The sequence below is a fragment of the Cyprinus carpio genome, chromosome B7, assembly GCF_018340385.1.
Source record: "Cyprinus carpio isolate SPL01 chromosome B7, ASM1834038v1, whole genome shotgun sequence".
NCBI lineage: Eukaryota > Metazoa > Chordata > Actinopteri > Cypriniformes > Cyprinidae > Cyprinus > Cyprinus carpio.
Genome location: NC_056603.1, coordinates 28,447,055 through 28,461,544, shown reverse-complemented (window position 1 = coordinate 28,461,544; position 14,490 = coordinate 28,447,055). Strand labels below are relative to the sequence as shown.

At 35.7% G+C, this 14,490-nt stretch overlaps 1 protein-coding gene across 1 annotated transcript in view; it reads right to left on the bottom strand.

Annotated features, from left to right (window-relative positions):
• b4galnt4b (beta-1,4-N-acetyl-galactosaminyl transferase 4b) overlaps positions 1 to 11,808 on the bottom strand; it is an 80,305-nt gene extending 68,497 nt beyond the window's left edge. The window contains exons 1-3 of the mRNA XM_042728189.1: positions 11,264 to 11,808; positions 11,056 to 11,181; positions 10,573 to 10,783 (exon numbers count right to left, since the gene is read on the bottom strand). Of these exons, the coding sequence (XP_042584123.1) occupies positions 10,573 to 10,717 (145 nt within the window). The 5' untranslated portion in view covers positions 10,718 to 10,783; positions 11,056 to 11,181; positions 11,264 to 11,808. The remainder of the gene's footprint in view (positions 1 to 10,572; positions 10,784 to 11,055; positions 11,182 to 11,263) is intronic.
• Between the last annotated feature and the right edge of the window lie 2,682 nt (positions 11,809 to 14,490).

Here is a 14,490-nt window from a genome sequence, read left to right as displayed (position 1 = left end):
GTAAAAATGACTTTAAAGATGCATTACGAAAAATAATCCAGAAGAGCAACACGTGGACTTTATATGTGAAGACTCATTAGAGATATCAAATATGGAGAATCGATTGCAGGGGAATGCAGAATATCTAGCTAGGGATGCAGAACAGATTCTTTCAGACAGGTTTTGACACTTGCTGTCTGAGCTGAGATCAGTCTGTCTGATCTGTGTCTATTTGATGAAGTGACAGCACACAGAGCATCTACATCATGCCACCCGCTCACATACAAGACAGGTCTTTAACAATACAGACTCTATAAAAAGATCAATCTAGCTTAGTGAAGCAGGGTGCTGGGTATGATTTAATGATTTGCTGTGTGTTTTATGCTGTCTCGAGGTGTGAGACAACTGATAAGAATGGAGATTAAAGTCAGATATGATTTATTCAAATGAAGTGTCAAATGTTCTTAAAATAATAGGTGGCATTTCACTGACATACTGCTTTTCATGCGAAAAACAGTGCTAAAGAAGTGATGTCAGGATATATTATAGGACAGGGAAACATCTGCGTCTAAATCTGACAGTATGAATGCAGCCATACCTTATGAGAAACAGGAAGTACACAGGAAAATAACAGAAACAATGAGTTCAATGTTGATTCAGTTCAGCTCAATACCTGTGTAAAGTTCATCAATTATGAAACAAGTTTAATTCAATGATAGCAGCTGGAAGTCTATACTATTGTTATTAAGTGAATTTGATGTTGATTCAGATCAGTTCAGTAACAGTGTTCTGTCTGTACAGAAGAAAACAGAGTCATCATCTAACCCAATCCATAGTGTGCAGTCAAACTGATAACATTGCTCTACATTAAGTATCTTTAATGCCCAAGTCAATGTGTAACAAGCTTTCCTTGATTAACCTATGTTCAGATAACAGTGTATATACAGTAGTGTATTCATTCATATCACAATGCACCTGCACTTTCAAGATGGGTACGCACACACATTAAGCAGGTGTGCCTATAGCCTCTCTCTGCCCTTTACCCGCAGAGCCTGACAGCGATTCAACATCTGTGCGCCAGCTGCCACTACAACATCTGAGGGAGTCGCACTCCACCAGGCTGTCCCATTGATGCTAATGACCAAGAGAGAGACTGGCCACTAACACACACATTAACATGTGGTAAGATGCTTTTTCAACCATTATACTACTACAATATTGATGGCAAATCGATTTCCACTCATAAGTGCACATGTGCTTTGCAGAAACTAGATTTAAGTCAAGTTTATTTGTATATGGTTTGCACATATGTGATCCTGGACCACAAAACCAGTCTAAAGTCACTGGGGTATATTTGTAGCAATAACCAAAAATACATTGTATGAGTAAAAATTATAGATTTTTCTTTTATGCCAAAAATCATTAGGAAATTAAGTAAAGACCATGTTTCATTAAGATATTTTGAAAATGTTCTACTGTAAATATATCAAAACTTAGTTTTTGATTGCATTGCTAAGAACTTCATTTGGACAACTTTAAAGGCGATTTTTTTTTTTTTTTTTGCACTCTCAGATTCCAGACTTTCAAATAGTTGTATCTCAGCCAAATATTGTCCTATCCTAACAAACCATGTATCAATGTAAAGCTTATTTATTAGCTTTCAGATGATGAAAAATTGACCCTTATGACTGGTTTTGTGGTCCAGGGTCACATATGTATTGTTTCAAAGCAGTTTTACAGAAAATAATGATGTTAATGTTTATAATATCTTCATGCCTTGTAGTCACAGTCAACAGATTAGAGTTGGGTGATAATATAATTTACATTTTGCAATGATACAAGTAATCGAGCAGTTGACATTTGCTATATTGTGTATATCACCACCCTATACAAGCATACTATGTATGTGGATAAAGTTGGACATACTTATATATTCAACTTTAGATAAAGATCTGGGCTAAAATATAGTACCATTTTGCACACAAAAAAGTGAGTCAGGATTTCTTTTGAGATTTGCTATAAAGTGCACATCGCTTTACGCAAGTTTACTGTATGTATGCGGATAAAGTTGGATATTATATATACAACTACAGTATATATATAAGGCTGCATGATAATACAATTTACAATTTGAATTAAATGAGTCAAACAAATTTTATTACTGTTTACTTAGTATTCTACAAGAAAAAAAAAAGTTTCCCTCGTTTTTGTAAGCCTTTTTTGGTTATGAGTCTGGTTTGTCCTGAGCAGTGAGGTTGTTTGCAGCTCTTGACAAAAAGCCTGTAGGTCCTGTAAGTTCTTTGGTTTCCCATCATGCTGTGCACATTTGAGTTCTTCCCCACAGTGGCTAAATGATGCTGAGATCCAGCTTTGCCACTGAAGACAGTTGAAAGACTCGTACACATATCACAAAAGGCTGCAAACAGCCAATGCTGCTTCAGGCAACACCCAATATTAACATTATTTCAGTCATTTTAGATTTACTAAACAGGGCAAACTATTGTGAGACTGCAATCCCATAAAAGCACCAATGATAGTAGAAATTTCTGCGGATGAACTACTGACAATGCACACACTAAAGAACATATATGTGTGTGGGTGTGTGTGCATGTCATGTTTATGACATTTATGAATTTATGTCATATTTAATGTGGGGCTGACAAGTCATCCGCCCAGTTTATCAAATCATACTGTGTGGAGGTTTAGAAGTGTGTCTTTCTGGAGTAATGTCCTTTAGCTGAGCCTCCAAGCTCTGGAAGAATGGAGAGTGCACCAGGAACATTAATATTTATAAATGAATACATGCATATGTTAGATTCCTCTGTTTGGGCAAATGAGAGAGATACTATACGTTTCACACTGAGGGAGACACAGAAAAGAAGATTAAATGAAAGGGAAGAGGAGAAAGATCTCCCACAGAGAAAACAGACTGCTCAGTCCCTCATCCGTTGACTGAAATATTATGATTTGTAACTGCCACTGGTAGCTACAGTACAGCCAAAAAGCCACAAGAATAAATTCAGTGCTTTTAAGTGCTGTAGGCTTTGACTTCAAATACAAAACAACCAGATTTATTATCTAAATCAGTCACACATGCAACCAATGATTTCCTTCATTAGTTCAAAAGCAAATAAATGAGAAAAAGGTAACCAGAATAAATTGTACTTCACCGTCCTAGACCTATATACTCACAATCCAGATGGGACCAGCAGCAGGTCTTAAAGTAAACAAGAAGGAGCATTAAAGAAAGACCAGCTCTGTGAGCATTACCTAGACTGATCCAGAATTGATTCTGTGGGACCAATTAAATCTGCTAGATGCAAAACACTTTGTACTTCAGTGAATTAAAACAGATGTGATAATGCAACAACTCATTTTAAGAGGTTATGGAGGACAGAGGTGTTAACAGCTGAAGCAAATTAATTTGAGAATCGGGCCCTTAAACATGTATGCTTTGCTAAGCAGTAACAGTCTGAACTTTATATTAGTTAGGAAATTTGCATGTGCAATGTCACTCTCAAGACATTTCACAGAATTATATTTAAATGAAAAAAATGAAGTGTTTTGCTTTAGGATGCATGCAAATTAAGGCAACTTTTTTGAAAGAATTTTCTATGTGTAACCTTGTCGAAGTTCAACTCGTACTATATTTGTTTCAGTGCAGATAACTGAATTTCAGCTTTTTTTTAATAATTGGACAAAAGAGGGTTTATGTCGTGAAATAAATCTATAATAAAATGATAAAGTATGACAATACTTGTATATTTATAATATTATTATACCACAAAATATTGAACGTAATAAAAAACTATGAGGCTTATTGTTGCTATGGATATCAATCAAACTTCTGTTTGCGAGTGTCTATTTATCAGCAAGTGAAAATACAAGCTTGAACTTGCTGTATAACATATATATCATAATGTATATAACCCTCTTCTACATGTTTTGTTGTTTGTTTAAATGCTAGCATAATGGTGATTTCTTGATCTGAGAACTTAACGAATAAAAAAGTATAAAAGTGAATTAAATCATATCCTTTAGAGACAGATATTTGCTTGAGATGTTAAAGTGAACACAACTATCTATTAACACTGATAGTCCAACAGATTCAACAGTGCTGAGAAAAGAGTGTACATGATGGATTTGCATAGAGAACAGATGGTAAAAGGCTAGTCTTCAAATTATTCTGTAAAAAATTAACAAATGAATAAAAAAATAATTTGTACAATATTTTACCACAAGTGCAAAACTTTCACTATTGCAAAATGTAAAGTGAGTTCAGAAATACATCATACACAGACAGGTAACATTCACACAACAAGAGCTTCTGATGTACTCTGATGAAATATGTTCATCTACAGTATTTGTGGGATAATACAGAATACTGAAATACGGATTTAAATTACACCTGCACCAATCTGACACAATACACTTACAACAAAGAAAACTGTTGCTCTCGTCAAAGCAGCAGGCTGAGGTAACACATCCTCCACCCACACGATTCTATAGCAGAGATCTCTGTCTATAGTCAACGAGCTGGCTAGCAGACAAGCTCTTTGAAAACAAGATATGAAGCAGTTTTCAGAAAAAAAAAATGCATGGATGATGTGTCTCCATCTGACATAGACAGGGGAATATCTAATGTAGATATTTCTGCACAACACATAAAAAAAAATGTAACTTTATATTGAATATTGATTACCAATTGATGTACTGTATAGTTTCAAAGTGAAAACCCAAGCAGCATCCCAAAGACCCTCGTGTCAGAAACCACATTCTAACACCACAGGATCTGTCACTGCTAGATTTTTCTAGGCCTCTGTTACAAAATTATGAACAGTGTGGGTGGTTTGAGAAGTTACTGGAGTAACAAGCAGGCAGCAACTATAACATTGCTTTCATACAACAAACAAGAAATTAATATTATTATACAAAATTGTATGACTGGTTTTGTGGTCCAGGGTAACATATAACAAATTGCTCGAAAGCCTCAATACTTTAAAGTGACATTACTATGGCTTTACCCTAATAAGAATAAACTTACACAGCTCAACTGAGAAGAGAGACAGACATGAAGAAAAAATGATATAATGATGGCATGACTGAATGTCACACCATCTTCTAAGGATCAACTCAAACAGCCTATTGCACCTGCCACTATCAGTCTAGCAGATGGATAAAGGTGTTCTTTTCCTTCTTACTGCAAAACTGCCTGTATAAAAATGTATTTATGCGCAATACATTGACAACTGGTGGTCTATAACATTTGCTCATGGAATGAGTTTATGAGGTAAACAAATTATCAGCATTGTCAAAAGATTACTAATGAAGCAGAGGATGCAATATTCCAAACTGTGCATAGCAATATGGAAACTTCCTACAGTACAAGCAAATTTGTAAAAAAAAATTTACATGCAACCTGCAACCTCCCATATAGTCCCTAAGTAAAAGAGCCATGGATAAGGAATGATAATGGCTCCTCAACAATTGGACTGAGGCCATGCAGAGCACATCTTCAGCCCCAGAGCCAGAGCCACTGCTGCCTCCAGGAATACCAATGAGAGTATGAGGTGCCAGCAACTGAAATCAAAGGCAATAAGATGCAGCCAATTTTTTTTTTTTGTTTGTTTTGTTTTTGTTTTTTTTTGTTTTGTTTTTTTTGGGGGGGGGGGGGGGGGGGGGGGGGGGTGGGGGGGGGGGGGGGGGGGGGGGGGGGGGGGGGGGGGGTCTTTTATATGTTATGCTCTAAGTGACTGTCTCCCTAAGTTCAGGTCTATGAAACAAGCTGTACTGCTTGAAGGCACCAAGACCCAACCAGTCCAGTCAGAGCTTCATCTGTGACCACAGTTATCGTTTTATGCTTTGAAAGGGCTTACATCAAGCATTAGTGGTTTCATTTCATTCATTAAAGGGTCATGAAACCCCAGACTACTTTTTCTGAGATTTTAGCAGAGGTAATTGTGTTGCACATCATAGAAGACAATGTTAGCTTTCGATAGTTCTAACTGTTGAAGAAAACTGGTTAATTTTAAGCTTTTTTGCGCTATTTTCATCTTCCAGGTTTAAAATCTACATCGTGTTGACGTCACAATCTGTGACGTGGCAATGGACTATAGTACATCGATGACGCATCTGTGTCTATTATATTATTCATGAGACTGCGTGTTCTTATCCTATGCGAAGACGCTTCACTTAATTATTTACAACAGCATGTGTTGATTTGCTATGACCCAAGAAACGTTCATGGATCGAAGAATAGTGTTAGTTTTTGCTTTGTAATAAGAGTTCGGAACAAACCTGATTCATTCACTCAGTGTGTTTTGTAAACGTAGATGTAAACGTTTTTACATCTCTGTGACACAACCCGTCAAAAGGCTTATAGAATCGCTGCAGAATAAGCCTAAAGTTATCAGAGGTGCAACAGCACGTTCATTTATATGTTTTCACCCATTTTGGTTGTATAGCTTGTTCATATATATTTTTTTTTCGTGATGGGAGCGAAATGAAACTGTCTGAAACCGAAGCTGTCTGTGCTGTTTGTCTCCCCTCTTCCCCCTCCTCTCCTCAGCACACCACGTCCACTTTTTTTTTTAACGTTTTTTTTTAACTGTGATGAGAGCTAACCAGTGCTGAAACAGGGGGTTTCACCCTTTAATATATGTGATAACCTGCTGAAGGAAGAAATGGGCCTGGCACAGATGGGCTTATCCAGTTTGAGTGCGGCCCAGTGGCTTCACACCTGAACATATGACCCAAAAAGGCCGGTCTCAGTCTAAACTACATAGCAGGTGTAGGTGACACATGAATGGCTCCTTGGATATCAGCCGACTGGCTCCCAGTTAACTGAGTAAGTGGTAGACAAACTGATAAATGCAGTAAATCATTAAACATTTCTTTGTCCTACATGGACCTGTTGTTATAAAAGCTGCAGTTATACATTTTTTTTTTAATTTTTGTGCCAAATCTCAAAATTATCCTATGGTGTGACTGTCTCAAGCATGGTTCAGTAAATTACAACTTTTATAAATAACAAAAGAAAAGCATAAAAATGTTAATAAACACATCCGGCATAACTGTACAAGTGTCTATTTTGGTAAATGGCAATCATTTTTTTTTTCATCCATATATTTCTGAAAGCGTAGAAACATTTTGTCTCTGAAAACCAAGTCCTCCGGTTGTAACACCATATCCTGATTTTAAATCTGCCAATTATAGAGAAAACTTTAATTAGTTGAAGGACTCCATTCATGGTCATGTTACTTAAGCCCCCTGTGAAGCCCATGATGGTCAATTTTTGGCTCAGAGTTGTTCAAATATATAACGCATTCGGAACCACTAAAAGTGTTACGTTTTGTTGTCCTTTGATGTGTTTTTTTATTAAAACTGTACATTAAAATAAATAATGATGGAAAATTATGCAAATGTGTCTTGCTTACTGCTAATGACAGGTTAGCTTGGAACAGCAAGGTCAATAATTGACACAAATGGCTGAAACATCCTTTTGTGTGACAGAAAATGTCCTCTGGTGTGATGCCTGTACTGTCACACCACAGGACAAAGATGTCACACCAGAGGACAAGGTCTCTTTAAAAAGCATTTTAAATAATTAAACAAGATTCGTTTAACTCCTTTTTATTCTTTTTTGATCATTTACAGTGTTTTATTTTCTGATGTTTTCACAGAAAACTTGTACTTTTATAAAGTGTCATGAAAATAAGTATAAATGTGATACTTTGTTTTTGAGACAGAAAGAACTGAGGGAGAGAAATTAGTGAAAGAGAGAGGACACTGAAATATAGACAGAAAATTAACAGGGATCTACGAAGAAGGGAGGAGATCCTAAGAAAGCGATGCCGAAAGAAAATTGAATCAAAATGATGCCTTAAAAAGAGTAGCCATATAGTTGTAAAAAATTAATTCACATGTTAATAAATATAGTTTGAATATCAATCATATTTAGCTCTGCCACACATACAGCAGGGGGCTAGAAGAGTTAACTAATTTAATAATTTAATAACTACCATTTCTGTCCTTTAGTGTGACGGGATGTCCTATGGTGTTACACACATTAAAGAACCACAGATTTGCTTTTATTTATTTAAAATATCTTTAAAAAAAGACAGTTGAGTATTGCATTAGGGGAGATACAAATATCACTCAAATATCTCTCTCATGCTATTTATGTATTATTAAGAGATTTTATTTTTCTAAATTTTTGCTATATCACACCATAGGACAAACATAGGACAAATTTATGGTACAGTTCAGTAAAACTGTTATAAAAGCAGTGAAAGAACTGACGAAGGTAGTGACCTTTTATATTTTCTAAAAGATCAGAATTCACACTACATAAATATATGCATTTCTTTTTCAAAACAGGTCTTTTACAAAAAAACATTTTTTACTGCCTATTTGTCAACTACCCATATCCATCCATCCATCTATCTATCTATCTAAACAGCTTAGGTCTAAAGTAATCTTAAAGTAATCAATAAGTAGTTAGACTACAGTATATTACCTTAAATGTGTAATGTGATAGATTACATTACTACCATTTTTATCAAGTCATTTGTATTCAATAATGGACTACAATTTGTAAGTAATCTACCCAGCACAGACTATAAATGAGCTAAGAATAACTGCAAGAAAGAAAATGTTTCTTCTAACTAGTCATCTTGAAAAAGATTTAATATTTCAAAATGTGCTTCTGCCTGGATTCTCTGACTGGCAGTATGCTCATCAAAATCTGCATGTTTTATGCTCTTCCTGTCTTGCTGCTGAGTGGACCACCACCTGCTCCATGTGTCCTTGCCCCGAGCCAAGTCAACAGACAACGGACTGTTCAGTCACCTAAACGCAAATGCAGGATCTCTCCCGCTGATGAAAAGAGGCACATTCAAGATGCACAGTATAAATGCAACGCAAATATTGCTTGTTGAGCTTTAGTTTAAGTGATGTGCCTTATGTCCTAACTACATAACTCAAGCTTGATCACTTTTATTTCAGTTTGACAACAAGTGTGTCTCCAAAAGACCTTTGTCTACAGAGATCAACATGTCCTCCAAGACGTTTACCTCCCCTCTGACTAATGACTAACCGGGGTGAAGAGATTTTAGAGCTCAGCCCTCTTACTTCCCACCTATAGCACATCTTACTTGAGATAACAGTGGCATCTGTCCAGAACACCCATTTGCATAAGCTTTACCTTGTGTGCTGAGAGGAGCTTAACACAAATTTCATTAACCTATGGGTTAAAAGAGTCTGCACCTCTCATTTCTCTCCCTGTCAACTTCAGCCACAGAATTCACAGCAACTAGCTTCCATTTTTAAATCTCAATCAGTGGAAAACCAAAGGGGAAAAAGCCTTGAGCCTTTATGCTATAATTAGAAATATACAAATTTATTTCTCTCTCAGATACAGTCATGGTTTATCACCTAATCCGCAACAATTACTTCACCTCTAATAACAAAGGACATATCGCCTCAAGGTAAAAGTTAATGAGAGGCTATGATTTAAGAAATCCAATTTAGTTGGACTAGAAAGCTTAATTAGAAATTGTTTAAAAATTTCCTCAGAGCAAACATGAGGTATTTTTGCATTAGAGAGGATATGGGTGTGGTCTGGGGAAAAAAAAAAGAAGAAAGTGTTTAAATGTTAAAACCCAAGCTTTTAATTAAGTATATTAATTAGTGAATGTGCTGATTATTTGATAACAAACATATCATAACTTGTGCAGTTCACTATTTATCAACATCTGTATTACTATACATGAAGCATGAGGAATTTACATCTAAATACTGTTGTTGAAACATCTTTGTATATTATAAATGTAAAACCTTTTTCCAAGGTTAAGGCAGTGTTATTCAGTCTAGAGAGTACTGAAATTAATTTTATGCATATTATCTACTGTATGAATAACATTCTGGACATGTAAAAAGCATTTTACATCAACCTCTCTTATGAACACGCACACACGCATTACCAAGTATAACAGGAAAATGTGTAAAAGGCCACTTGTGCTCCTAGAATTGTGTGTGGTAAGTGATTATTCCTGACAGTAATTAAAGGAAGGGAACTCTTGTCACTGAATTGGTACCTTTCAGGACATTCATCAAATTGTGCCTGTGGGTTAGGCTTAATTTCTCTTCAAAAAGCATAAAGGAAAATCATCTTTGCACAGAGCCGCTTTGAGTCTTATCTGTAGTACTAATGGTTGTACAACCCAGAGTACAAATTAGTTTAGGAATAATCAGCAGTTAGCTGGGCAGAAATAAGCCATAATTAAACTTTAACCTGAAGGAAAAATCCTCATTTAGATCATACAATGGCTTTAGCAATGGACAGCTCAATTCGACTGCACTGCCTTGCTCATTAACCTGCTTCTGAAACCCAATAGAAAGATTCAACTGATATGTAAGAATATTCTAATTTTCACAGTCAACTTTGAGCAATTGGATTTTTGTGCACAATCCCATTTAAAGCTACTGGAGATATGTTTATTATAGTTTTAGTGGGCATTACTGTCCTTTAAAGAGAAATGCTCCGTGCTCCATTCAAAGCTATAGCAATAGTCCAGTTTAATTAATACTGACCTTTCCCATAGTTGAGGTGGAGTTTGATGGCTTTGCCTTGGTTGATGTGAAGATAGGTGAACCCAATGGCAAACATAAGCAAAACGAGCAGCAGAAGGAGTTTGAACTGCTTGCGGATCTTCTTCAGAGGAAAGCGCATCCTCATCACAGCAACATCACCCACTCAGTGGAAAATTCAGACTTGTGCCCCTTCAGCGTTGATGTTGTACAGCTAGAATGTCAAAAGATGTTGAAAAGATGTTTTACACTCACAATACCGGTAATAGTTTCCAGATTAGAACAGATTTAGACTTGCTATTTAACACCTATAAATGGTTTCCTTTAAACACTTATCTTTCAACAATGACATTCTAAACTTCCGAGTATAGGCTACTGAAGGGAAGGCTATTTATTATAAATGACATTTACATAGCTACATGTAATCTACATTCGTCATAAATGTCACAGGCAGTTATTATTGCTTTGATAATCGCGAATACTTACCGTAGACGTGTTTTTCTCAGTAAAACTGGCATGTCTAACCGGTGTCACCATAGGAGATGTGTGTGTTGGCTGATCCTGCGCTGTCCTGTGTCTATCTTGATTGCTCATCATGGCAGCGCATCATTTCTGTTATTAGAAGTGTCAATACAGGAAAAACACACACATTATCACACAATGACGGGTTCGGTGAGGTAGCCGTCAAACTTACTGTACGCTCTCATTTCCTTTTCGATATGTCTTCATAAACAGATGCTTTCATAAAGTCCTGTTACTGCCATAAGAGTTTTGTACAAATCCTTATTCCAGGTGCGTTATATAATGAGCGGACAGTGGAAGTGTTATATTATTTGTTTATCATGGTTTAGTCTCGTTTATTGCAAAAAAAAAAGAGAACTGGAGACAAATAAAGCTGTGTAAACAGCAATGAAGCGTCGCTGTTTAGTGGTTTTGTCTCGTGCCTCTTCTCGCGCTGGTATTCACGAGCACGCTTTTGTTTCTTCGGTCTGTTTCACAGACGAAAAAAACGACTGCAAACATATTCGTGCAGTGCCATCTCAAATCCTTGTGTTGAGTGATTTTCATTCGTCTTAAGTCCTTTTTGTTTTGGTGTTCTCATCTACTGAAAAAAAAAAACCTGAAATATTTTCCTCAGCAGCACCAGCGCACTTGTCCGACCGCATCCCACAGTTGCATCCTGGTCTTCATCTGATGGATAGAGGGAGCTGTTACCTTCATGTGCGCACAGTCACAGAGCTTTACCTGAAGGGCTCAGAATGATCACTGAACAGTGTCAAATGCTCCTTCAATCTCTTTATATTGACAAGCTCTTAAAAGACGTAGTTACACTATTTTAAACAAGTTACTAATAGGGTAATGATGCATCGTCATTTATGTAGGCTATTTTATTAGTGCAGAGGCCAAATGAGTTATGCTTCTTTTAGACTGAATGTGCTGTTCGTTATAGTAATGAGTCATTTATGTCACATAATGATTTGGCCTATGAAAACGTAAGTTTAGAAAAAAGTATCTACACTGTTATGGCAAACTACCCAATAGCCTAATAATCTTGTAATATAAACTTGAATAGGCTACTGTTGAATAAATGTGTCCCCTGATCTTGTTTGATACCATATGTGACCCTGGACACAAAACCAGTCATAAGGGTACATTTTGTGTGGTTTGTTAGGATATGACAATATTTGGCCAAGATAAAACTATTTGAAAATCTAGACTCTGAGGGTGCAAAAAAAAAAAAAAAAAAAAAAAAAAATCAAAATATTGGGGAAATTTCCTTTAAATTTGTCCAAATTAAGTTATTAGCAATGCATACTAATCAAAAATTAAGTTTTGACATATTTATAGTAGGAAATTTACTAAATACCTTCATGGAACATGGCAAAAAGAAAAAACTATCATTTTGACCCACACAATGTATTGTTACTTAGGCTATATGTGACTTATGACTGGTTTGTAGTCCAGGATCACATACTACGTTTTTAGAATATGAATGTAACTTAATAATAATATGTCCAAAATCTCAAAGCTTGGATTAGAACTTGGGTTTAAATGAAGCAAATTATCCTTTATGTAATTAATCTACATCAATTTTACCATATTCATTATATTACTAAACTATGAATAAAAATGCCTGCTTTTATTTGTGGTATTTAATGTGTTAATAATAAAATTTCATTTTTTTACATAATTTTGCAAAACTTCCATCATCTGTAAAACTGGACCACTCCAAAACATTTTAGACATTATAATTGTTAATTTAATTGTATAAAAAAAAACATATAGTGAAAATATTAATTGTAAAACCCTATACTAGCATTACTAGAGTTTTATTTTTCATCTTAGCATTTATATAAAGGTACTATATATTATTATTATATATTTATAAATAAGGTATTTATATAGATTTATATAAATCTTTAAATATGTTTTAAGTAGTATGTGGGCATGATGATATTTACAGCAGTTTCTGTTTTGAACCAAGCCTAAAACTCTAGCATAAGAGTCTTTAGCAGAAGAGTTATTAAAGGCTCATGGAGGAGGGCTGGATAACAGTTTGGTCTGAATGAAGCATCCTTTAGCAAAAGGTGCTCCCTTTGGAGATAATTCTTTCAGGCACCTAACCTTTGAAAACTGATGCCTGCCTTACTTGTTTTGGATGCTGAAACACCAATGGTCTCGATAAACATGTCTTTGAACAGATAACCCCAGGCACAAAGCAGGAGGAGAAAGAGAGGTAGGTGTAATCTCAACTTTTCCAAGTGTGCGATAATGTTCAGCTTGTAACGGTTATAAACCCTGAGAGTTGTCTGTCTCAGTTCATAGGTGCTGATAAAAATCATAGCTGAAAATTAATTGACAATATTTTTTTTCCCCAGTCCTTCTGCCTCACATTTTTGTCTGCTATCTTTCTATATATATATATATATATATATAATTTTTTTTTTATTTCAGATCAAACATAGTTAAAGGCCAGGGAAAGTCATATTGGCTGTGGCTAAATAGATAACAGTGTGGTCCGATAACCTTTGTAGCATGAAGTGTTGCATTGCAGAACTCAGCACAGATGAGTGCATCAATACCTGCTCAAATATGATGATGAGTGATGATGTGGCATCTTCTGTATTTTATTTTTTTTTTTTTTGCATCTGCTCTATTTCTGTCAGCCCTTCACTCTCTCACTGAGGCTCAATTATGATGTATGGCACTCACAATCTGCCAAGGCGTGGCATCCATCACCCAAACCTGTGTCACCACATGCTGTCAGTGTCCTCCAACAGCAGGAAACAAACATGAAAGATTCTCAGATTACATGTAGTCTGATGATGCTGGCAAATCTTGAATCTCTGGTGTGTTCTCAATGGGAAGGAAATCTTAACCATTGCTGGTCCTACGCTGTAGTTCACTAGAAGACTTTTCCATTACAAAATAAAGATGATGAATAATAAGATGGATTATAATGCTCTTGAACTTTTGCTGAGGATAAGGAACTAAAACGTGGCGAATGATGGCGAATCAGCGAGGATCTATTGTAAACAAACGGTGCATTTACAGAGCCCTCTTGTGGTCACACGGAGCATTCCCGTAATTTGTTGTGCCTTGTGTATTTCGAAATAATTCTACACACTCCAATCAAGATTAGAAAACTTATATTTATGCAAATCTAATTCAAACATAGAATAACAAAGTAAATAGGTATAGCGTAATTTTACTATATACACACTGAATAAAACCAAAGCCTTTTGGTTGGAGTTCTCAAAACTCCTTAAAAGGGAATGTACACTGTCCATAAGTCAAATACTGAACTAAAAACATTTTTTTTAAGATAAACAGATAAACATGACATTGCAGAGGCATCTGACAGAATCCACACTGTAATAGAAATGTAAAACCATCAATGTCTTAATTCAATGTCATAAT